We start from the raw sequence: 23,578 nt of genomic DNA on the forward strand, positions 1-23,578 counted from the left end.
GTTTCCAGGCACATTCTGTGCGTAGAACACGGAAGTATACAGGGGAAAAACGCTTTTCTTTTAAATTTTCACTAAATGCCGAGGACAAATTTAGTTTCAAAAACATCAAATTTATATGATAAAATAAAGTACAAATCAAACTGTCTGAGGGAGAACGAATGAAAATATTAGCATAAGTGGTTGATCTGTCCATTCACGATCAGATTTTTAAAAAAAAAGTGGCCTATTGGTACATGTGTATTTCTAACATTTCCTTGTTGCTTCGCTCGCGTCCTGTGTGTGCGGGCATGCGGTTGTTAAGTTCCCCCAGGGAATTCATATGATGAGAGATGTACCAGTACCGGTATGTCCTCCTGCAATTGTCTGATTTCATGCTTTTTGAACAGTAAATACAGTAGATCATGTGGCACTTTACAGATTACATTGTGTACATGTACTGGTATGTACTTCAAATTTATTTCAAGCAAAATGTCCGAGTCCTCTTACATCCCCGGTATATGCTTTTGTACATTGTACTGCGAACTTGCATAGTATGAAGACAATTTCACAATTTGAGATTTACCACATCTGTTGAAGCCAGAGCAGTGCTGTTGCCCATATGCTCAGACCTCAGACCAGTTAGTTATTTTACTCCCTTTGGAGCCTGCACAATATAACAGTGAAATTAGATCAAAGCAACCTGGCCGTTGGTCTCCAGAGGTGCTGGGCTGTTTTTCTGCACCAGTGCGCTCAAGTCCACACATGATCCCAATCCAGTTATGGGCCTTGGATTTCCAATTACAAAAGGCTGTTACTGCTAGCCTGGGTCTCATACCGAACCCATCATCTCGGTTCTCGGTGCAGTATTCAGGGTTCCCCAGTCGTGGGAAAACCTTAAAAATCCTTGTGTTTTAAAGGGAAAATTATACAACATTTGCAAACATGGAAAAATGAAACTACCAAGTTGTTACGAAATACCTTGCTAGGATGTTGGTAAATGACAGTCTAAAGCATCCTGTAAAATTAGGGCACCTGGTGTGAAGTCATTTTCAAGAAAAATTGTACTTTTGTATACATTTTCAAAGGTGGTCGGCTGACCACCATTTCATTTCATTTCATTTCATATTGGTTTATTTCAATCCATTATCGCAGTTAAAAACTGAATTGCAATGGATTTAATAAAATAATAAATTATTTAACACCAAATCAACAAATTATTTGACAACAATCACCATTACAATTTACACACACAAACAAAAAACCATTAAAACATGAACAATGACTTTTACAGTTCACGCATACAAAGCATACTGTTAAAAATATGTCCATTGCAATTTACATATTGAAAAATTAAAATTATTGTGACCTTAAAAATTTCAATCCCATATGACCTTGAAGATTTCAATCCCTTATAAAAATGTGGCATGATAAAAAGCCTAACTGTTTTTCAACTACTGATCCAAATTTACTGGTTTTTTTTCCAGTCCAAATTTTGTTTGCTGTTGGTTCCATGTTCATGAACGGGTGCAGGCCAGCTAGACTGGTTCCCTTACCTTACAATTTTCTGGAATTTTTTATCCATTTCATCTTTCGTGGAGTCAGGGAACCAGACTACTTGAACATTTTTGTTTTTCTTAGTTTTCCAGCGTTTTCGAACACAAAACTTCAAACATGTCAGTGTAACAATACCGGTATTTAATCTATTATACTAACCCCCCAAATAGTTCATTTCTGAAAATTACAGCGAAAGCCAATAATGTACATTCCCTTTAAAGCTATCATGGAAAGTCAAGGAACAGTCACTTAATTTTTTATTTTGCAAGGAGTTATGGAAAGTTGATATTCCAAGAAAGACGTCATGGAAAACTCATATCCTGCACAACCCATGATGCTGCGTAATAATGCTTAAAGTTTAGCAGTCTGCAGTTTGCATTCCGGTTTACTAATACTATTTCTCAAGGCCTTTTCACACTGTCCAAATTCTCCAGGTTGGAACCAGTTCCAACCCCGAGATTTTTTCCAACCCTTTTCCCACTTCTAAAATTTCAACCCGGTTCTGACCCAGGTAGAATGCTCTAGCCGGAAAAATGCAATTTCTGATCCAGATCTAGATTTCTAACCCTCGTCCCTGCCAGGGTTAGAAATCTAGATCTGGATCAGAAATTGCATTTTTCGGCGTGAACCGTGTCGAAAATGATAGTGTGAACCGCCCCGAGTTGAGTTCGCTCTCGGCCGATCCGTATTGAGTTGAGGCACGACCTTCTACCCAAAATCTGACACGCAGTACGTATTTCCTTGCCACCATACCCATCATCCCCATCACAAACACCAGTCGATCACAAGACAATCGCTCCCTCATTATCATCCAAAAACGTCTCCGAGTATGGAGCATCCTTTGCCAAGTCTGGGCTTGTATTTACGCAAAATGTACCAATTTTTTTGTAAATTTTCAACATTAAATAGAACAAATTGTGTAACGGAATGAGCGGAGCCATTTTGGAAATATGTTGCACATGTGGTGTCATATGAAAATCAGACTCCTTTCTAAATGTTATTATTGGTCAAACCCTCTCACGTGATCCCTGTCCCACCGTTATTTATCATACCTAAGAATGCGCAATTGTACCAACGAGTCCGTATTTCACAGAGTAGTAAATTCACGCTGTACACCTGTTGGTTAGCAGCGTGGGTCGCAATGCATTATGGGATCAAGAAAATAATCACAGCGCCATGCCGAATGCAATCGATCCGTGTTAGGAATTTGTTGTGTGATACACAGGGGCCATAGCCGGGTTGAATGTTACACGGTTTACTAGTGGCCGGTTCGTGTAAAGAACAGTGTGAACGTTGCGTCTCCCCGATCCGTGTCGAAAACCTATGAAATTTCAAAGAGAAGGATGGCCTATTGGTTGTTAACGTACAATGTATGTGTACATTGTACATTCAACTGTATATGTTCATGATTGAGCTTGATTATCAATATGGGTTGGTTCGAAGTATTGTGAGTATGAACACAATCAGTCAAAACGCTCTAGAGGTTCAACACTCACACCCAACCTAGAGATTTGATACAGTGTGCAAAGGGCCCCCACTGCACGGGACCAAAAACATCTTCATTGCAACCTCTTGTAACCCATTAGACCCCAAATTCATCTTAAAACTGCACTCCAACACATGTACATACATTTGTACATCTCAAGGTGTACTTGACCACCATATGACGAGCCACGGGGAAATATCATTCATCTGATGAAATTCTATTCTACCCCTTCTTGCTTTCGCCCTGCTAGCAAGCCAGCCTGGCATGCCACACGCTCTCACGTGAACCACGTACTGCCTCACGGCTCTCAGAGAACTCGGAAAGATTTTAATATTGATACAGATTGCTCCAAGGGATTCCACCATGCTGCACGTACATGTTCTCGCCATAAAAGATGGGCCGCCATTATTCTTGATAACAGTTTCAGTTTTTGATATGTACATGTAGATCTCTTACTTTATTTTTTACAGTGCCTCTAGCATATGATCCATTTGTTGTATTTTTTTTTTTTGCAGGGGTAGTGTATTGCGATGTCTAATTTTAGGTGAAATTGAATTTAGAAAATGCTTTCACACACAGGCTAAAATTAAGTTAAAAAAATTGTTGGCCAGCTGTCACTAGTTTTAGTTTTGATTTGGTATTTTTATACATTGTAGAATTTTTCATGTGGGGGGGACCATGGATTGTAAAGTTGTCGTGAACGCATGTTGTCTGAGCTGTAACTTAAGGTGTAAAAATAATTTGAGTTTACTGTAACCTGACCTTCCGGTACATGCTTGGATTTTTTAAGGCCAAATTGCCAACCTCAATTTTTTTTTTATATCTATAGCCACATTTGGCCAACAAATTTTAAATCACTTATATTTTTTTAGAATAAAAAGTCTTCCCAATACCGTAAAAGTGGTTTTGTGTGTGTGAGTTATTGTTCAATTAATTTAATTAAATTGGTAATTAAACACAATACTGTTTAGGTATACATGTACATGTACATGTTTATCCTGAAGTAAACAAAGTAAGTATAAAGGATGGACAGACAAACATACATGTACAACAGTTACAAAATAATAATATTTTTCCTACCTACATGTACCTACCTAGAAAAGTTGTAGGGCAATGACTTCAAACTAATTTTTATTTGGGTAGGTCATTTGCTTCACAAAATCACTCAGGACTCAGGAGGAAGAATACATGAAGGAGTGCATCTAGAATTACAAAATCGTAGATGTCAGATGAAACAGGGACAGGAAAACAGTGAACACCAAATTTATAGAATGACCCATGAACCAGTACTGTAGCAAATGAAAAAAATCCCATAAATCTGCCAAGAATTTAACAAGTGTGCAGCCCTGTAGCCTGAGCTGTATATTTCCATTACTAATTAGCAGGTGTGTATACCAGGAACAGTGGATCCATTACCAGTAGCCCTGTATGGAATATAGCTTTGCCCTAATGCCTGCCCCACCGCATTGTTTTAGTATTCATTACCATAGTGAACTCAAGGAGAGTGCATTTCTGACAAGAGTGAAACAGTAGCTTCATCCTGGATAACTGTGAAATGAATAGGAGTCTTAATTTTTTTTTCTTCTGATGTGATGAACTGTTGCTTGGTAACAAAAAGCTCAGTGTCTACTTGTAGAACGGATTTATGGACAAAATTGAAAGTTGTATTTATAGTGCGTATCATGTTTTATCTCAGTGCACTGTACTTGAGAAGTGCAAGTGCTTTGAAGATGTTCCACACTGCGATTCAATATACATCAAGCCTTATCACATTACTCAGGATGTGCTATGTGATAGAATTACTGAAAGAATGCATGGGCATATGTAACCGATGTGATAAAACATTGCATCCGACAGAGCGATGAAAAGACAAATGTAATTGTCAGTTAATACATAAGTACAACATGTACGTGTACATGTATGGACATACGTACAGCACATTCCCATTCAACTTCAATAGAGAACACACATCTCACCTTACCATTGGGTCTTGAAATTGGCAATAAAAAATTTCAAAGAAAAATGTACAAGCCTTTGGATACGCTTGTACAAATTCACATTGCTATAAAGAAAACCCCAATCAATATTGCTTTATGGGTACATTGCACTTCAAAAACCTCTGAACGGTTTGCCGGAGATCCAATTGAAGTAAAGTTTTGTTCTTTGTAGCATACATGTACCTTTAACCCTAAAGGCTCCCGGGGTTTGGCAGGATTTTGTAGAATTAAAGCAGACTGAGCCCAGCCACAGTTATTTTGATGCTCCTTGAAAGTTTAAAGGTACACTGTACGTACAAAAAATATAAAAATGTAGGAACATTTGCAATAAACCCGGAAACGTACCGACCAATTTAACGAGAAACTTTATCCTTGCTCAAAGTGTAGATGGAACTTGTATCAAATACCCTGTGAAGTCATTCCACCTGAAATGGTATCACTCCCAAGAAAACAGTCATTGAATGTACAGTGTATCGGTAGTTAAAGGGAATGTGCCTGCAGTGCATAGAAATCAGCAACAGAATCCAGTTAGGAGACCCAAACAAATTGTGCATGTTATACATGTACATGTACGTTTTCTCTGTTTTTCTCAAAATGTGCATCATACATGTACCTGTACATGCTGAGCTGGATCTTCAACAAGTTAATAGTCGTTATAATGCACCCTTCTTAACTCTTTCAGTGCCAAACTCGTACATGTACATGTATGAGGTATATTTGTTAGTACAAAAGCGCCAACCTCGTACATGTACGAGGTAATGTTCGTACTTAAAATTGCCAAACCTCGTACATGTATGAGGTATATTTGTTAGTACAAAAGCGCCAACCTCGTACATGTACGAGGTAATGTTCGTACTTAAAATTGCCAAACCTCGTACATGTATGAGGTATATTTGTTAGTACAAAAGCGCCAACCTCGTACATGTACGAGGTAATGTTCGTACTTAAAATTGCCAAACCTCGTACATGTACGAGGTATATTTGTTAGTACAAAAGCGCCAACCTCGTACATGTACGAGGTAATGTTTGTACTTAAAATTGCCAAACCTCGTACATGTACGAGGTAGAGTAAATATGTTATCAAAAGGGGGCGCTCTCGCTCTTTCTAATGGTACCATTTTCATGCATGTACGACCTGTATTTATTTTTTCATTCGAGTTCTTGCGAGAGGGCGCAGCACTAAATCTCGTATTTTCTGCAAAAAGTGTGGAATTCCCCTGTGTTCAGGCCAGTGTTTCAGGGTGTATCACTATGTTTGTGACTTCTTTTGACTTTCCAATATATCAAGGATATACCAGAGAGCAACAACAACAAATTTAGTGGGTAAAACTTTATTTACTTTTTTTTTTACAGAATGTCGAACAATTAACAAAAACGCTCGAAGTTGGGCACTTTAGGGTTAAACTTTTCAAATTTTGCGGGCACTGAAAGAGTTAAGATTGTGATCAAGTTTGTTGCTTCAAAAAGTGAATGTTCCTACCGGTACATGTAATGTACCGGTACCTTTAAACACAAAGAATGTTGCATTTGGTTCTTGCACAGTGGTGGATTTTGGAGGATCAAGAAATGATCTTAGCACATAATTGCGTACATGTATGTGTACAGGTAGTTCTTGCAAATTGTCACATTTGTTTTTTAGCAAGTTGTAATAATGAGAATTTATCAGTGATCCTTTTCCCCCTCGTCCTGTTTCTTTTCTGCAGTCCAAACTGCTCGCCGGGGACCTCCTGGATCTAGTCGTGTCCTACTTCAGTCTGAAGGAGAAGGAATACTTTGGCCTTGCTTGTGCCGATGAAACGTGAGTATCAAGCAGGACACACACACACTAGCTCAGTCCTTGTCTTTTCATGAACCTTTCACTACATTCAGTTAAATACTTAAGTACCTATACTCAGGTACACTTTAGGTGTAGGTGTAGGTGATATGCAAGCAAAGTAGTATGCCCCTTCAAATCTGTGTTGTAATATTTGTACTTGAGTAAAATGTTTCTGTACCGTATCATTTGTATATAATGTTCATGTTGCATACAGCCTCACTCCTGCAAAATCCTCCGTTGTTTCTCGAATGTGGTCCTTGGAGGGGTGACCACTGCCTCAATCCTGCAAAATCCTCCAGCAATCACTGTCAATATGTTGAGGCAGAGCCAGTGACATCCTGGAGCAGTGCAGAGGATTTCACATATATACAAAATGTAGATAGGCCTAAATTTATGCACGGCTGAGCATAAACAACACAAAGACCTAGACAGCCTCAATCCTGCAAACTCCTCCGTTTTGCAAAGAGGAGTTTGTAGGATTTGGGAAGGTTAGGGTTAGGCACTTGTCAATGATCATTTTTTATGTTGAAAAACTGAGAAAAACACCATCCCTTCATTTGGAAACTAATAACACCCATAGCATGCCAACTTCACCTCCGCACGAAGCCAGACAATTACAGCGCCGAGACCCGCACAGTAACCTGAGGAATAAATGCATGTCATCTAAATAAATGAGAATATAAAGTTACACTTCTTTTTATTCAACGTGCCCCGGGCGGCGCTGGCAAAAGGTGTGCATATTTTACTGCGGGGTCCTTGGCTGGGCACAAAGCAGGCACAAATCAGAATAAAGTGACTCACGATGATGAGTATTGGAATTCGAGGGTTGACATTTAGGCCTGGGCTCAGCACTTGTGGATGTAGATAGGGAAGAGAACTGAACATTACTGACAACTCATTACCTGGGGGGGGGGGGTTGTCAGGTTTAGAGAGGTGATGAAGTCAAGTCACCTTAGACAGTGTTGACCTGGTTAAAACTCTCTTGAGGTTGTGCGAGTTCTTAAAGGGTTGATGCGATGAATTTTTCTTAGGAACACATTTTGTACAACTTCAGGAATTTTAAATGTTTAATACTCATCTGAAATGCATGAAAACTATTTTGGCATCCCTTTTTGGTTAATTTTATTGAATAGGGTACTTCTTTTAAACATTTCAAATTGTCCATGCTTTTTCGGACAACTGAGGACACTTGTTGCTGTGATGCCATTTCAGGAAGACACGGTTCAGTTTAGGGGTTTTCTGTTCAAATTGTGAACCTAAAATTTGCTCATTGAAACCATACTTTGTGAAAAAGGGTTGATCATTTGCTTACCGCCATATACTTACAATTACACAACAAAGAATCACCAAAGAAAAGGAACTTTACGACGGCAAAATATCCAAAAATCAAGCAGCTTTTTGTGCTGAAATAGCTGTCACATTAAGGTTTCTGCCCGGAATGACATCACAGTTTTGCTCATGAATATGGAATTTGGTATTGATAGCATAAAAACCAAAAAGGAACCAAAAAGGCACCAAAATACCCTTTTGGGCAATTCCATGGTTACTCACGTTACATTTTCGTAACGTGAGTAACCGATTTTGTGCGCCTTGTTTATCATACATAACACATTTTTCTGGATGTCATCTTTGGTGCTTAGGTAGGTCTAGGTCTACTCTATCTACCATGGGGATAACAGTTATTAAACCTTTTCAGTAAGGTAATTACAGCCCAAGGAAACTCTATGTAACGTGAGTAACCGTGGAATTGCCCTTTGGTGCATTTTCAAGGATAGCATTTAAAAAAATACATTGCATGACCCTTTAATCCTTAACCAGACTCAATTTTTCTTTTTTTGCTGCAGTTTATCCTTAAGCCAGTATTTTCGGCACGGGTAATTCTATCTTAATAAATAACATGCTACAATTGAAACACAAACACAAGCTGTTGCCCTACTCATACTGTACACATGTAATTTTCATCATAGTGCAGACTAAGTACAACTGGAGAAAATGTAAGAAATTCACATCCATGTTTTCAGACGGAATTGGAATAGTGTAGACTCCGCTGTATTCTTTTGTATCGTTTGTTTTTGTAGAAATAATACCAGACTTCAGTTCTGCTAGGATTAAAATTGTTCCAAGGCACAGATTCTCGTAATCACCACTGCTCACATACCGGGGTGCTTGTATGACATGTAGGTCTGCATGTATTCTGATGTTGTTATTGCCTGATCCTAGTGTGTCGGAATTTGTTGTTCCCGAGCAATCGATAATTTCTCAAATTAATTTTATGTATCTGGGGTGGCTGACGTCGTCATCAGCTTAGTAGTGAAGTTGTTCAGCTGTACCCGTAGGGGTTTTCCCCGCATAATTTGGAGAATGAATGAAAATGGAGAATGTTCTCTTGAGGGTTTTTGTTTTTAGTTTGGGGAGTTCGGGCCAGAGCTGATGAAATTAGGGGGGGGGGGGAAGGGGGTTGGGGGAAGGGGCGCTACTTAAATGCAGCAAGAAATACAACTCATAGGACTTGCCTCCCTGCCCGTTACCGGCATACACGTACATCTGATGTGTATCACATTCTTCCCTAAGGCTAGGACTTGGAAAAATTCCTGAAGGATTATTCCCTCGTACTGCTTCTCTCAATCATTGGAACTCTGTACTATGGGTAGAATCAGGCTTTCTTTCTGCATTAAGTCTTTCGTGAAATGTGAATAGATACTTTCTTTCTGTCTCTGTTCTTTCTAGTTTGTAGCCCACACCTTTGCGAGGCCTTAGCCTTGTGTTTTGGGCAATACCCATTAAAAAAAATTGGATGAACTTGAAGGCGGCAGCAATTTGATGGTGGTGGTTGGCTGTTGCAAATTTTTTTTTTTTTTTTTAAATTTAGCCAGGTGTTTTCTTAAAAAAATATATTGAATATGTTTTAATGTCCCTTCCCTTCCTACATGTACGTGTTACTTTCTTGTGTGCCCCTGTGCTTATGTACATAAACAGCAAGAGGATCTAAAGAGCCTTCACCGAAATCTCCTAAACACGTGGATCCCCACAGAGCGATCACCACAGTCCTTGTTGATGCTTATTCCGTGTAATTCATTCACGATTTTGTCCCCACGTTTGACCAAAATGTCAATGGGCATCGTGTACGTGACTCAGACCAACTTAGAACTGCTTCACTGGGCACTGGTCTTAAAACCAGGAGATTTTTCTCTTGTTTATATTGGACCAACTGACCCCATTTCAGGCTTTATTGCCCATTTGGGCACCTCAGGATTATTCAGATATGGCCATATTGACATCTTCACAAGTCTTGGGATATCAATCAGTTGGCAGTGTCTCTCATAGACACACAGAGAGAGAGTTGTACTGCCCAGCATCTTGACTTCGTCTTGATGTGCCAGGGTGATATGTTTGTGTAGAACGGCTGGGATGATTTGTAGTTGCATCTTAGTCATCTACGATTACCAACGGACCACTCGCTAGACGGATACACCATTATTATTGAACTTGAAACTACGCAGGCCTTTGCCTATTTTATGTATATGCTGGGACTGTCATTAAATTGCTGGAAGAAGATGGAAATTTGGCTCAGTGCATTTTATTGAAAATGTGGTACAACTGTAATACAACGGTTTACAACCCAAAATGTGTTCATTTGTAGTAAGTTGAAATACATCTAACACATTGTATTTAAAACATTTGCAGCAAAAATCTCACCGATTTCATGGAATGTCAAAATTGACAATTTTTTCGATTTCGAGTGTTTTTCACTATTTTGCTTTAAAACATGGTACTTAAGCATTCTGACATGTTTCCGTAAGCAAAACATCATTAATTCCTGAATAACATTCATGACGTCAGGGGCAGGCATCTCGATAATTACATTTTGCAATTTCACGAAGAGACGTGAACATGCCTGCCCCTGTGAACACGTTCAAAACGTATTGCACGGAAAGGCGGTAAAAGTAGGTCAACGGAGATTTTCTTTTTCACGAAGGGACAGGCATCTTTGTTACATTCTCTGTGGAACAGTTGGATTTTCACTTTCACGAACGGACGGGCATCTTTACTAATTACTTTTGGCTAATTAACCACTCTATTAATTACAATTACTTGGTTCAAGTTAAAGTTTACCTATCAAAGAATTACGTCAAGGTTTCCTTATTGCATAAAGTTTTTGCAAAGTAGTAGTTTCACTTTTTGCAGTTTTAAAAACGGAGAAACTTCTCTTGCGATTATCTCGAAAACGGTTTTTCTTCAAAATCCACATGCCCGTCCCTTCGTGAAACCGGTGACGAAATGATTAATTTTTATCAAGGAGAATTTGTTAACTAACTTGAAATTACTCTTTTAGGTATCCATCCAGCGAGTGATCCGTTGTAGATGCACATGGTACATGTACATTATGCACATGGTATTGTCATGTTCTTTATTCACCAAGTCACTGCAGAAATATTGAAAAAAAAATTGAGAATGTTAGGCCAAGTAAAAAAATAAACCAGTTTCTCGTCCCCGCCTGCTTTTGTTTTTTTCCCCCACCTTCTAGTTATTTTATTTTTTATGTTTTTTAATTCATTTGCAATATACTTTGTAAATGTATTGTCAATATTGTCTTTTTATTTGTTTCTAACAAAATGGTAGCTATAAAACTATGTACATGTAGAAAGGGTTATGGTTATGGAAGAATCAATCTGCCATATTGGGGGAAAAAGAGGGGGGGGGAAGCGTTTGCCTCCTTTATTTTACCAAAAAGCCCAGATGAGAAACTAATTAGAGTTTTTTTACTGCGTGCTTGCGGCTGCTATGTGTAGCTACAGTATGATATTGTAAAAAAAAAAAAAAAAACCAGCTTAACTAAAACCTGAAAAGACTGGTTTGGAAAAATAAAACAGCTGAACTAAAACCTAAAAAGACTGTTTTTTTTTATGTACATCCTTGAAATTTGGAAAGAAAATGTGATGCAAATATGGTTTTTTTTGCCATTTAGAGATTAGATATTTTCTTTGGTCATTTACATACTGGATCCCATTTAAGTTAATTTGCATGCACTTTTGTATCCAGAATTCATGATCGCAATTAATGTACTAGTATCTACATGTATGTATACATATGATAACTACGGTACAGTTTCCAAGGAGAAATGTCTGCATGAATCGCCACATGAAATCGAGAATGAAAAGATCACATCTTCAATTGGAAGTGAGCCCTCTGTTGCCTGAAAAATCAGTCCGTTTTTTCTGATGGATTGCTTTCTGCAGATTGGCCATGGCGCCCTCTGTTGAGAGCCAAAATAATCTTGTGTTCGATGCTTGCTAATGCAGTGCATGAGTACATGTGTGTACGGTATGTGTACGTGTATCTTACATTTGTAACCTGTCATCGTGAAATGGGCTTAAAGTTGGAAAATGACATTTGCAGTACAATGGGACAAAGCCAAAATTTGAAGGTGTGGTCGATTATTTTGTTTTCTGGTGTACCTCAATCTGTAAAGTCCTGTTTACCATGTTTACATGTACCTTTCCCTAATTGGTTTTTGTTCAATCAAACATCTTTAAAACCAACTTTATATTACTTGACTGTTCATTCGCTGTAACACAACGGCAGGATTTTTAAATTATGCCATTTTCTCAGAAAGTACTTGTACACTTGAATTTATTCGGCAGTGTATGTTTCTGTTACTGAACTCAGTACTCCAAAAATGTTATACATTGCATACCATAGAAGAAGAGTTCTTGTTCTGTAGAATCCAGAAAATATCTCAAAATATCTTGAGTCAATATGCGTCAAGTATAAAGAGCAGCTTTTTTGTAAAACCTGTGTACATACTCCAGAATTACTGTATGTTTGTCTAGCATGTTGAATCTTTTACATGTACAGTGGAATCTCGATAAGACGAATCTCGGGGGAATCGGCTCAAATTTTGAGTTAAGCAGAGTTTTGAGTTATCCAATGGATTTTCTATTCGGCAACAATTGACAGGAATACATTTTTACTTTGAGTTACAAGGGCTTTTTGATTTAACAGGTTTTGCCTCATCTAGATTTCACATGTATATCACTGTCCCATCACACATGGTTATCATATGTGATTACATACTTTGTATAAAAATTATTTCCAACTGTCAGTTGTAAGAAAAAAACATTGATTAGGCCAAAACAAAAAATACTCGGTCTCTGGTCAGGCCAAAGTTCCGGAATTGATGCGGCGACTCGGCTTTTTTTCTTTTTCAAGCTTGGATTGTACAGACAAGGTGGGGTACTACCGGTACATTGTATTTTTCTTTTTTTTGCGTCCTCATGTACATTGGTGTCCTCCATAATTTGCCTTGGTGCACTCGATCATTTGCCTTGGGTGCAATTTCCCATTCCTTGGTGCTCTTTGGTAAAAAAAAATTGAGGAGGTGCGGCAATAGAGGGCGCTGTTGGAGCTACGGCGGAACATTTTGGGGAAAAAAAAGGTTGACTCGCATGATTAAAATCGACGCGCGCGCTGACCAGAGACCGACTTATTTATTTTTTTTGGCCTTATGTCTGAGAGGTTTTGCATTGCACATTGTAAATGAGAGGCACAGTAAAAGGAACAGTGCACAAGAAGTTAGCTTTTTAAAGAATATACCTACCGATACGTACATGTAGATGTAGATGTGGCATATTACACAATGTATCTATACTACGTGTTCATCAAACCAAATTCTAATTGAATTTTGACATTTAAACATCTTTCTGAAAACCTACAAATCAGTAATCCAACAAATAGACTGTGTCTGTGGTTTTACTACAGCGCTTTGGAGTTAAATGTCAAGAGCTTGCAATCCAATCACTGTCGTTAAATATTGGATATGCTGGGTCCTTTCCTGTGCTATGTTGAACACGTCGTGGAAGCTAGAGCCATGCTGGCACATTGCGTATGTGTGTGTGAATTTGCTTAGAAATGTTTGCTGACTTGAGTCAGTGTTGTTTTAAGCACACCGTGCATTGCATGATGTCAGTGGGACAAAATACTCCAGCCTTTGCTTGCATTTCCTGCTTGGTAAAGGTTATTTGTACTAGGCCATATATTTTTAGACCGGATAAAATTCGAGTACATGTGGACGGGAGGAGGCCAATTTTGAAAAAAATCTTAATATAACAGTTACCGGTACTTGTTGGAGTAACTAGAAAAAATAACAATACAAAGATCAAATGTATTGGCAACAAAAGCTTAAATATGTATTTTTCTTTACAAACATAGTAGTTTACCAGTTACGCTGTATGTATGCACAACAGCAAACTGATATTTCGGCTCAAACTGGCGCCCCCTTGAGGCGGCATCCAATTATGTCAGCTTACATGTCATAGAGCATTGTTTTAATTTTGTGTAATCAGTGCAACTGCAATCAGAGAGAGTTAAGAGATAGTGTTTATGCCACAACAACTGCTGTCAGACTATCGTCTCGCCTACCTGTGTTGAAACACTGGTCCACTGTAAACAGGGTACTATTAAGCACGGGTAGGCAAGGCATGCCATTCACACTCGTGGGCATGAGTCAGTTGTAGATTACAGACTCATGTAGAATCTGTGTTGGTTTCTTGCTATTGTGAACGGTGTTCCTGAAATGTCCGCGTTGGACCCAGATCCAACTGGGAGATTCTGGACAGTGTGAAAGGCCCTTTTGAAAAGTACTGTACAAGCAAAGCACTGTGAGACATTCGCATATCACCATGTGATTTATTAAAGAAAAAAAGACGGTCCTTAATAATTCTTTTAGATCATCTAATAATGATGTTTATCTTCCTCTTGTTTTAGTGGTCACTATAATTGGCTGCAGCTTGACCGCAAGGTTCTAGACCACGAGTTCCTGCAGAGAACCGGAACCCTCATCCTATACTTTCAAGTTCAGTTCTTCTGTGAGAGTATAGCGCATCTCAGGGACAGCATCACCATCGAACTGTTTTATCTTCAAGCCAAGGCCTCCATCTACAAGGTGAGTCTATTGGCACATTGGGGCGAGGACAATAAGAAGACCAGTGGTTGAAATCGTGATGTAGTGCACTAATAGCGATGTGCCAACGCTGGTCAAAACGTAATCACAAATTGTCGTGTTCCTGGCTCCCTGCTGTGCATTATGATGCCCGTATCATTGGTAACCAGTGGTCCTATTCCAATTGTCAACTAGAGTAGTCTTGTGGGGCAGATAGGGGAAATATTTGGGGGAATTGTGCCTTTGATGATACAGGCATGGCATTTGGCACACGGTCAGAGTATAGGTAGAATAACAAGCAATGGCAGCCATTTTGAACATTTTGAAAATTGCTTGTTATTCTACTGATATTTGCAATGGCCTTTATAGCCAAATATCTTTCTCATGACATACTCTGACTGTGTGCCAAATGCCATGCTTGTATCATCAAAGGCACAATCCCATCTCTGTCTGCCGTAGTAGTCCAACCATCCTGTGTTGGAGTGAAGGAAGTCAAACTATGGTTAACAATTTACCATTTTTTTTTTATGTTGGAGCAGTTTGAAGTATAATAACCTTTTGACCTTTACTTTTGACCTTGAATATCACATGACCGTGAGATGGGCGGTAGCGCGAAAACCGATGGTCCAATGGCGCCAAAACTGGCGCCAAAAATAAGCTTTTTCAGACTCAATCACCCCATGTACTAAATATGAACCAATTTGAAGGGGGTGGGGTTTGAACTTCCAATTTTTTGGGGGGTGATTTGACAAGGAATGACCGTAACGCTAGTCGTGGTCCAAGTTTCCTGAAAATGACCCAGTGTTCCTTTATTGATTGACTTTGAAAGGACAACTTGGCACAGAATGTATGTTTGCATAGGAGGGTTAATGCCTACCGGTACATGTACATTGTATGCCATTAATTGAGGGTTTGCTCAGAAAGGATGAAACTTTTGTTACATAAATCCTAAAAAATGAGTGAAACTGACCAGATTCAGTTTGAAACAACACTACATGTAGGTTGAACATCAAATAAGTATGACGCTTTTTTTCTGTGGCAAGTGTCATTTCTCTTCCATTTGTACAACTGTACTACTACTTTCACCACCCTATTCTCATTCATTGATGAGAACAAATTAATACAAATTAGTACATCATTGAAACTTGCAGATTCACTACCATGTTAAAGTGAAAGTGATGCCACACAAAGTGAAATCACTCACAAAGAAAGAAATACAGGATATAAACTGATGAAAAGGAACAGGAAATTTGGAACCGAAAGAAAAACAACTGTGTAAGGGAAGGGAGGAAGAGGGGAAAAGAATGAACAAAACCCTATTATATAACCGACAAACAGATCCTTGTCATTTGATTGGTGGAAATCACATCACGTGACATTCGTTATTGCTCCCATTCACGCCGCGGCTCAAAAAGTCCCATTCGCCCATTGGGAATGGGAAATACTATTCAACAGTTAGGATCATTCTTGTTCCATGACGTGGTATTTGTGTGCAAATGCATGCCGGTGTGCGCATTCAGCGTTGCGCGTAGCGTGTATTGTTCCAAAGAGCCAGCGCTACAGAGATGGGTTCAAACATTTTCGTGAACGGGTTGTTTGGAAGAGAGAAATAAATTTTCCACCAATTTTGTAGTGAAATAAAAATTCAAATATTTTAAATGACAAGGATCTATATATGTCCGTTGTAAAACAAATATTGAGTGGCTTTAAATTGTGAAATGTGAAGAATATTATCGCTCGGTTAAATCTGGACTTTTCCAGTTCACTCGGCTTCGCCTCGTGAAATGGAAAAGCCCAGATTTTACCTTGTGATAATATTCCTCCCATTCCACGCTGAGCCACTCAATATTTGTATAATGGTACTTTGTAAAATATAACAGTAATTTGGCATTTGAAGACTGTTTTCATAAGGCTGTTTTGTCTTCATCAGTTCTTGATGAATTATTCATGTAATCTACCCCTGTACAATTGTGTGAAACAAACAACATGTATGAATGTTTACTTTTCCTGTTTGTGTAAAACTTTGATGAAATCAAATTTGTCTTGAATTTGCACGTGGGAACACGTACATGCAGACTCTAGAGTTCCGGCCCTCGTCATCCATTGTCGGAAATTAAAAACATGAATATAAAAAACCCAATTGAAACCGTGAATAAAAGCGAGCATGTTTTGCTTGCGCCTGATTGTTTGGTGAGTAAATATTGGCGAAAAAAATAAGAGACTGGATTTTTCTTGTTGTTTGATCAAATGCCGGGGGACAAATGGAAACATTCTGGTTCAGGGAAAGAAAAGCAACGTTTTGTAAAGAGCAGCGACAAAATCCTACTCTAACGATGCAATGTACACGTACACGTATGTACGGTACATGCATTTTGTAGTAATGCCCCATGGCAGTGAAACGTGAATGGCCTCATAACTAGTGTTTGAAGCTTGTTTTTTTAAGTAATTCCAGGAGAATTCTTGTATTTTGGGACTGGTAAATTTATTAGTCTTCAAACTTTCTTTCTGTCAGTTTTTTTTTTTGAAAAAAAGAAGAGTTTGTTAGAAATGTATGATTTGCACGTGAGAATAAGAAAATTTAATATCTGTCGGGAATTCTCAAAGCTTACCCGGTATGTCTATACGTGGTTGTTTAGAGTATCGAAGTCTCACGCCAGTTGTCTTTGTTCTGGTTTGTGCGCTTGTTCATGTGCTGATGTCTTCGCACACTTCAGCTATAGTTCAGCTATGCGCATGAGCCAGAATACGTGGCACACTTTGTATTCTATAGTAACATGTACTCTAAAACCGCTTTTTCGTGTGCAAGTTTCAATTTCTTTTGTGTCTGTTGCATAGTACATGTAAGGCAGACCTAGGCCGTTAACGTGTACAGTACACAATGGACACGCAAAAAAACGCATGTGGAAAGGCAGCTTAGCTTTAAGAAAACAAGATGAGGAATCTAAAGTCCTGTGTGTGTTTTTCATTGTTGTGATGAAAAAGTTTCTGTAAACTTTTTAATTTGATTACATATCTCTGCGTTGTCAGTTTGTGATGGAGTGTTTTTAACAGGGTCTTAGCCTTGTTGCCATTTTAACAGCAGCTGCATGCATATGTATTCAGTTAAGTATGTATGTGAAGCCTAGTTTAAATTCTTTCAAGGATTTTATATTTTCACTTCCTTTTTGGGGCTGGGGTTTCAATCGGACTGTTGTTGATGGATTGATGAAGGCATGAGTAACTAAGCAACTAATTCGCACAGAAAACAACAAGCGCGCTGGGGTCACTCAATAGTGCACAACATGCTGGCGTAGTCTTGGGGCCAGACTAAAAAAAACATAGACTCTTGGGTCTTGTAACCTGACTTGCTCCCACCACCTTCCATCCAGCTACAAGTGCTAATTACCGAGCGCAGGTGGATATCGGCCAACGGCCTTCCCTGTGCTGGGGCTGCAAATCCCTGCAAGGTTTGCATTAATTGAGTCGGACTGCTGCGAGATCCCGGGGGAGTTTATTCAGGCAAGGTCGGGCTGAGGTCATCTGAAGCTAGATTGTAGCGTTTCAAAAACAGGAACAGTGTTTTCCCTTGTCCCAGTTTGTCTAAGTTGTCCTTTAAATTAATTTTTGCTTCCCACTTATTGTTCAAGATTTGTTACAAACAACTTCCCTTTTGGCCAGTTGTTTTTATACCCATTGAACATCTTGTTTTAGGAATTTCGTCAACCTACATGTACCTGTTATACTAGATATTATAAGGGGAATAGTTTTTTTTCTATCAAATGAAGCAAACAACAAAGTAAAACAAATGAAAGGTTTCAGAGAAAACTTTGGATTTCTTGAAAATAACGACTGCATAAAAGTGGTTTCGTCCACAAATGTCGACAGTTGGTGACATGTACTCATAATAGATTTCCAATAAATGAAAATTTACCATACCTGCCTCTGATGGGAACTAGAGTATATCTTATGTTGGAAACATGCCCATCCCCCCCCCCCCCCCCGAAAAAATAGCAGATTGCAGTTCGCTACTGGTAGCTTAATACCAGTGTTAGTTCAAACCTTGGGAAATCAATAAACCCCAGCTCAAGCACAAAAGAACAGAACCCAAGCGCAGCAGGCAGCCTGGTGAGGAATAGAAAGACTTGTTTATTCAGAAGCAACTGGGGCAATAACCGTGTTGGTGGTAACAATGATACAACATTTTTATCCAATAATTGCACCCTATTCCTATAATTTCAGCTGCTAATCAGAGGCTGAAAATAATCATGGAAGGGTTTTACCGTGTATAATCTAATTTTAGAAAATTCGTAACCCAATTTAAATTTTTTTTATTTCCAATGCATTGTGGGGTGCTGTGGTCCAGTGGTGCTGTTGTCCAGTGGTTACCATGGTTACGGCGTTGTGGTCCAGTGGGGTGCTGTGGTCCAGTGGTTACGGTGTTTTACTTGTGTGCCGTGGTACATGGGTTCGAATCCTGACCGTGGGAACATGGTACTTGTGCTCTTGAGCAAGGCACTTTACCATTATTGCTTCGTCCTTCGGATGGGACGTTAAAGCCGTAGATCCAGTGTGTTGGGTAATGCACATTAAAGAACCCAGTAACACTTATTGCTAAGAGAAGGGGTTTGCCCTGGTGTTTCTGGCAGTGGCTGCAATATGCGCCACAGCATCTTGTAAACCATTATAAGGTGCTACATAATGGGTCTCATATTTCTCATAAACTTGATTTACCTTTCTTTAATAATAGACATATCTCCAGCGCCTTGAGTACCTAATTGTTGGTAGATACGTGCGCTATATAAAACTCCGATATTGTTATTATTATTATATTGTCTTGTAACATTAAACCTGTGTTGTAGTCAAGTCCATCACAAGTCCATGTTTTGTTCTGTAACTTGGAGTACGAGTCTATGTAGACCTTAAGCGTGGCATCCATCTTAGAGGGCAATCCCTTTGTTTTGCTGGGATGCATAAGTGAACCACCAGTGCATTACAAAAGAAGCCCTCTAAGATGGCTGCTACGCATAAGGTCAATTAAAGACAGATGCTTCAAGTCTTGGTTTTAATTGGTGTCTCGACTTCAGTGGCGTAGCAAGGTGGGGGCGTTAACCAAAAAGGGGGAAACGGGAGGGGGAAAGAATGGGGAAGCCTGAAGGGGAGTAGAGGCACATCTGATCAATGCCCTGAACGCACCCTCTCCACATGGCCAGCGTGCTATATGCGGATGTGGTTTAAACCATCAGCCATTTGGTAACCCTCAAGCCTCACTTGAAAAATCCTCACTTCACTTCTGCTTGACTTCGTCTTACAGATCTACAACATTGCTGTCAATACGGAATAAGCTTTGGTGTGAAAGTCCAAATACATCATTTTTAATCACAGTGAACTTGAGCTTTGTTTAAAACTTACATTTATTTGTTCTTTCTAGAGTTTCCTATTCTAATCTTGTTTGTTTCCTTCACCTCTTGGGAGAAGGGTATGTAGATAAGAAATATTTAAAAGAGTAGACTTTTTTTAGCTTTGTTTGCAAAGTCACAGGAATTGTGTCAAGGAAATGACATGCTTGCTGTCGTAATGTCAAGTTGATAAAGTTGTACCTCTTGTTGACCACATCCTTGGTGTCGTTTATTTATTGTTACCTGATATATATATTTTATGACCACCATGACATCCACCCCCTATTCAGCAGATTTTTGTAAAAACATCCTTGAAAACAAATAACTTGCTTCAGTTTTATCAAAATAAAACAAGTCAACGGAAATAAAAACCAAAACAAACAAAAAACAGAAATAAAAACAACAAACATTGACTTGCGAGATACCTTTTAAAAGCTGATTCAGCGAAAGGCAAACCCTTCCATCGATTGTGAACAAAACACTCCAACGCCATCTCCCGCAAACTGAATCAATTCTTAGCCCACCTTCTTAATCTCTACGACAACAACACCTTTGAAACCTTGAAGAAAAACAAAACACTTAAATGAACTGTTCCTTTTTTGGACATTCTTGAACTATACAAACCTGGATTTGTTTTTTTTTATTAAGTGGAAGACCAAAAAAAAAAGCCCACGAGAGTGTTTTGCAGAGCGGATGTTTTGTGGTCTCGAGTTTCTCCTCCCAGGAAAATATCCTGATGAATTCCTTGTGTGGGCGGACACTCCGAGACGCTTGTTGGACTTGCCGCAGCTCTTGTTGTCGCAGCTTCAAAGAAATGGAACAGATTTTTTGTTGTGCTGCTGAACTAGTTGTTTTTTTTGCTGGTGTCAACTTCAGATATTTCCCCAAGTGTTTATGAAAGGTGTTTCCTGAAATGAATCCAAGTGTTTCAATGAGGAATGTGTGCCAGTGGATAGTGTAACGATTTTGTTATTTTATTTTTTCTTTTGAATATGAAATGTATGTCCTTTTTCCTGATCTCAGCTTAAAGGTATACAGGGTGAGTAAAAAAAAAACCCGAAACCCAAATGGTAGGACCAAATTTTGAATAAAATTTTGCCTGTAGCACTTCCAAGATCCAGGATATGAAAGCCCAATAAATGACCTTTCTTTAGTACAAGAATCATTCAAATCACTCATGTACTTTTCAAGTTACGGAATTGTGGACACAAACACTGTTTTGAGGTTCTGTCCATGGATCACAAAAAAAGTAAGTGTTCTTTCGGCAAAACGAAAACAATTCTCCTAAGGATGCATATGTGAATTTTAAAACATATGTAAAACTTTAAAAACAGTGTTTGTGTTCAAAATTTTGTAACTTGAAAAGTACATAAGTGATTTGAATGATTCTTGTGCTAAAAGAAAGCTCATTGATTGTGCTTTCATATCCTAGATGTTGAAAGTGCTACAGGCAAAACTTCATTCAAAAATTGGTCCTGCCATTTGGGTTTCGTTTTTTCTTTTTACTCACCCTGTATGCAGTCATAAAAAAAATGTCCCCTTGCTAACAACTTATCAAATTAGGTTTTGCCCTTCACCGACATTTAAACACTGTATACTCAGTGTGTTACCTCCCGAGTGAAAGTTGGAAAAAAATCACTCGGGTGGGACTCGAACCCACGACCTCCTGCTTTCTAGTGCAGATGTCTTACCACTCGAACACCGACCTAACGGGATCGGTCGGCATGTACATCAGATTCGAACCAGCCAACCGATCCCGTTAGCTCGGTGGTCGAGTGGTAAGACATCTGCACTAGAAAGCAGGAGGTCGTGGGTTCGAGTCCCACCCGAGTCATTTTTTCCAACTTTCACTCTGGAGGTAACACACTGAGTATACAGTGTTTAAACGTCGGTGAAGGGCAAAAACCTAATTTGATTTATATCACCCCGACGCAAAAATGCCATCTTATAAATTGCTAACAACTTATCATTGGAAAATTACTCACATTTTGTCTTTTTTTTAATAATGTTTTCACTTTTCATTGAGTTATTTGAGTTAAAAAAAAAGGAAAATATTTTAAAAAGCCAACCTCTACAGTTTCGTTCTTGTTTGTGTGTCTGTGTTAAATCATCTTGTTTGCATCCCGTCAAGTAGACCTGTTGTCTAATTTTTTTTCAAAAGTATGTTATATAGGAAGGGGCCAATATTTCAACTTGGAAACGGTATCCTGCTCATACTCAGAACTTTAATAATACAAAAAACCAAAAAAAACCAGTGAGCAAATAAGACATATCTCGTTCGGATTTAAATTTGCTCCCAGCTCACTCAAATGCCTTGAAGTACATGTATGAAGTTGACTTGATAAATCATTAAAAAAAAATAGTTGAACAAAACAAATTGACCTTTTCTAGCGGAAATTTACTTTTTTTAAGTAAATGTGATGATCACCAGGATAGTTTCGTGATACTTCAATCTTCTAAATTTGAATTTGCAATTTCAAATACGAATTTTGTTCCAGGCAGCAATTCCAACCAAATCCAAGCACAACTTAACTGTTTTTTCCCCTCCTTGTGGCATTACATGTCTATAAAACAAGAATAATAGTCTGTCTTCATCGGTAACCAATTAAAATTTGCAATTTGAAGCTGCGACAACAAGGGCAGTAAATCCAACCAAGTCAAAGTGGAAGTCGACTGGTTTTTTTTTCTTCGATTGTGGCGTTACATCCATAACAAGAAGAATAGCCGGTGATCCGTCTTCATTGGTAACCAAATTGACTTGTCTTATTAAATGCCGGATCTCTTGTCTTTACTCTTCTCCAGGGTGATATTGAGGTAGACAGCGAAACCGTGTTTGAGTTAGCCGCCTACGTACTGCAAGCTACAGAGGGTGATTTTATAAGGTAAGGTCTTTCATTTTTCTTTAAGGGCTGATAATATTTTACAGCCCTGTAGAAACGCTGGCTTTGCTGTTGATTTTTATTTGATTGATTAATTTGGGGATTTTTTTGTTTTCAACCTTTAATATTCAGGAATTATATACAGGAAGAAATCATTTAAAGTGTAAGCAATTTGGTATTGCGTAAATTACATGTAGCCCAGGGTACTGCACACGAAGCATGTTCAGAAACTGCTCACATTCAAATTACGTACATTGATGGGAGCTAGCAAATTTCAAAAAATGAAGAAAGAGCGCTAGTACATGTAGGTCTACAGCTGATGGTCAGGGGTGAAAGTTGTCGCCGACAACTTGTCGGGATTTTTCCTGATAATGGTGCCAAGTGGAGTATCATATTGAACAATAGGTGACACCTTTCAACCGGCAAATTTACCAACAGGGACACGATTTTGCTAACGAAAACGATTAATGAGAGGGGCGGGGGGTGTTTTGACCCCCCAGTGACGCCCGTGACCATTCATGCACCTCTTACACCCTTGTCTAACCCCCTAACC

General features: G+C 38.8%; 1 protein-coding gene across 4 annotated transcripts in view; it reads left to right on the forward strand.

Moving 5' to 3' along the window:
* LOC119736891 (FERM domain-containing protein 4A-like) overlaps nt 1-23,578 on the forward strand; it is a 92,276-nt gene that overhangs the window by 16,423 nt on the left and 52,275 nt on the right. For all 4 annotated transcript variants that reach the window (XM_038210908.1, XM_038210909.1, XM_038210910.1 and 1 more), the window contains exons 3-5: nt 6,720-6,814; nt 14,597-14,774; nt 22,949-23,028. In XM_038210908.1, coding sequence (XP_038066836.1) covers nt 6,720-6,814; nt 14,597-14,774; nt 22,949-23,028 — 353 coding nt within the window. The remainder of the gene's footprint in view (nt 1-6,719; nt 6,815-14,596; nt 14,775-22,948; nt 23,029-23,578) is intronic.

Source organism: Patiria miniata, unplaced genomic scaffold (genome assembly GCF_015706575.1).
Source record: "Patiria miniata isolate m_02_andy unplaced genomic scaffold, ASM1570657v1 HiC_scaffold_3, whole genome shotgun sequence".
Taxonomy (NCBI): domain Eukaryota; kingdom Metazoa; phylum Echinodermata; class Asteroidea; order Valvatida; family Asterinidae; genus Patiria; species Patiria miniata.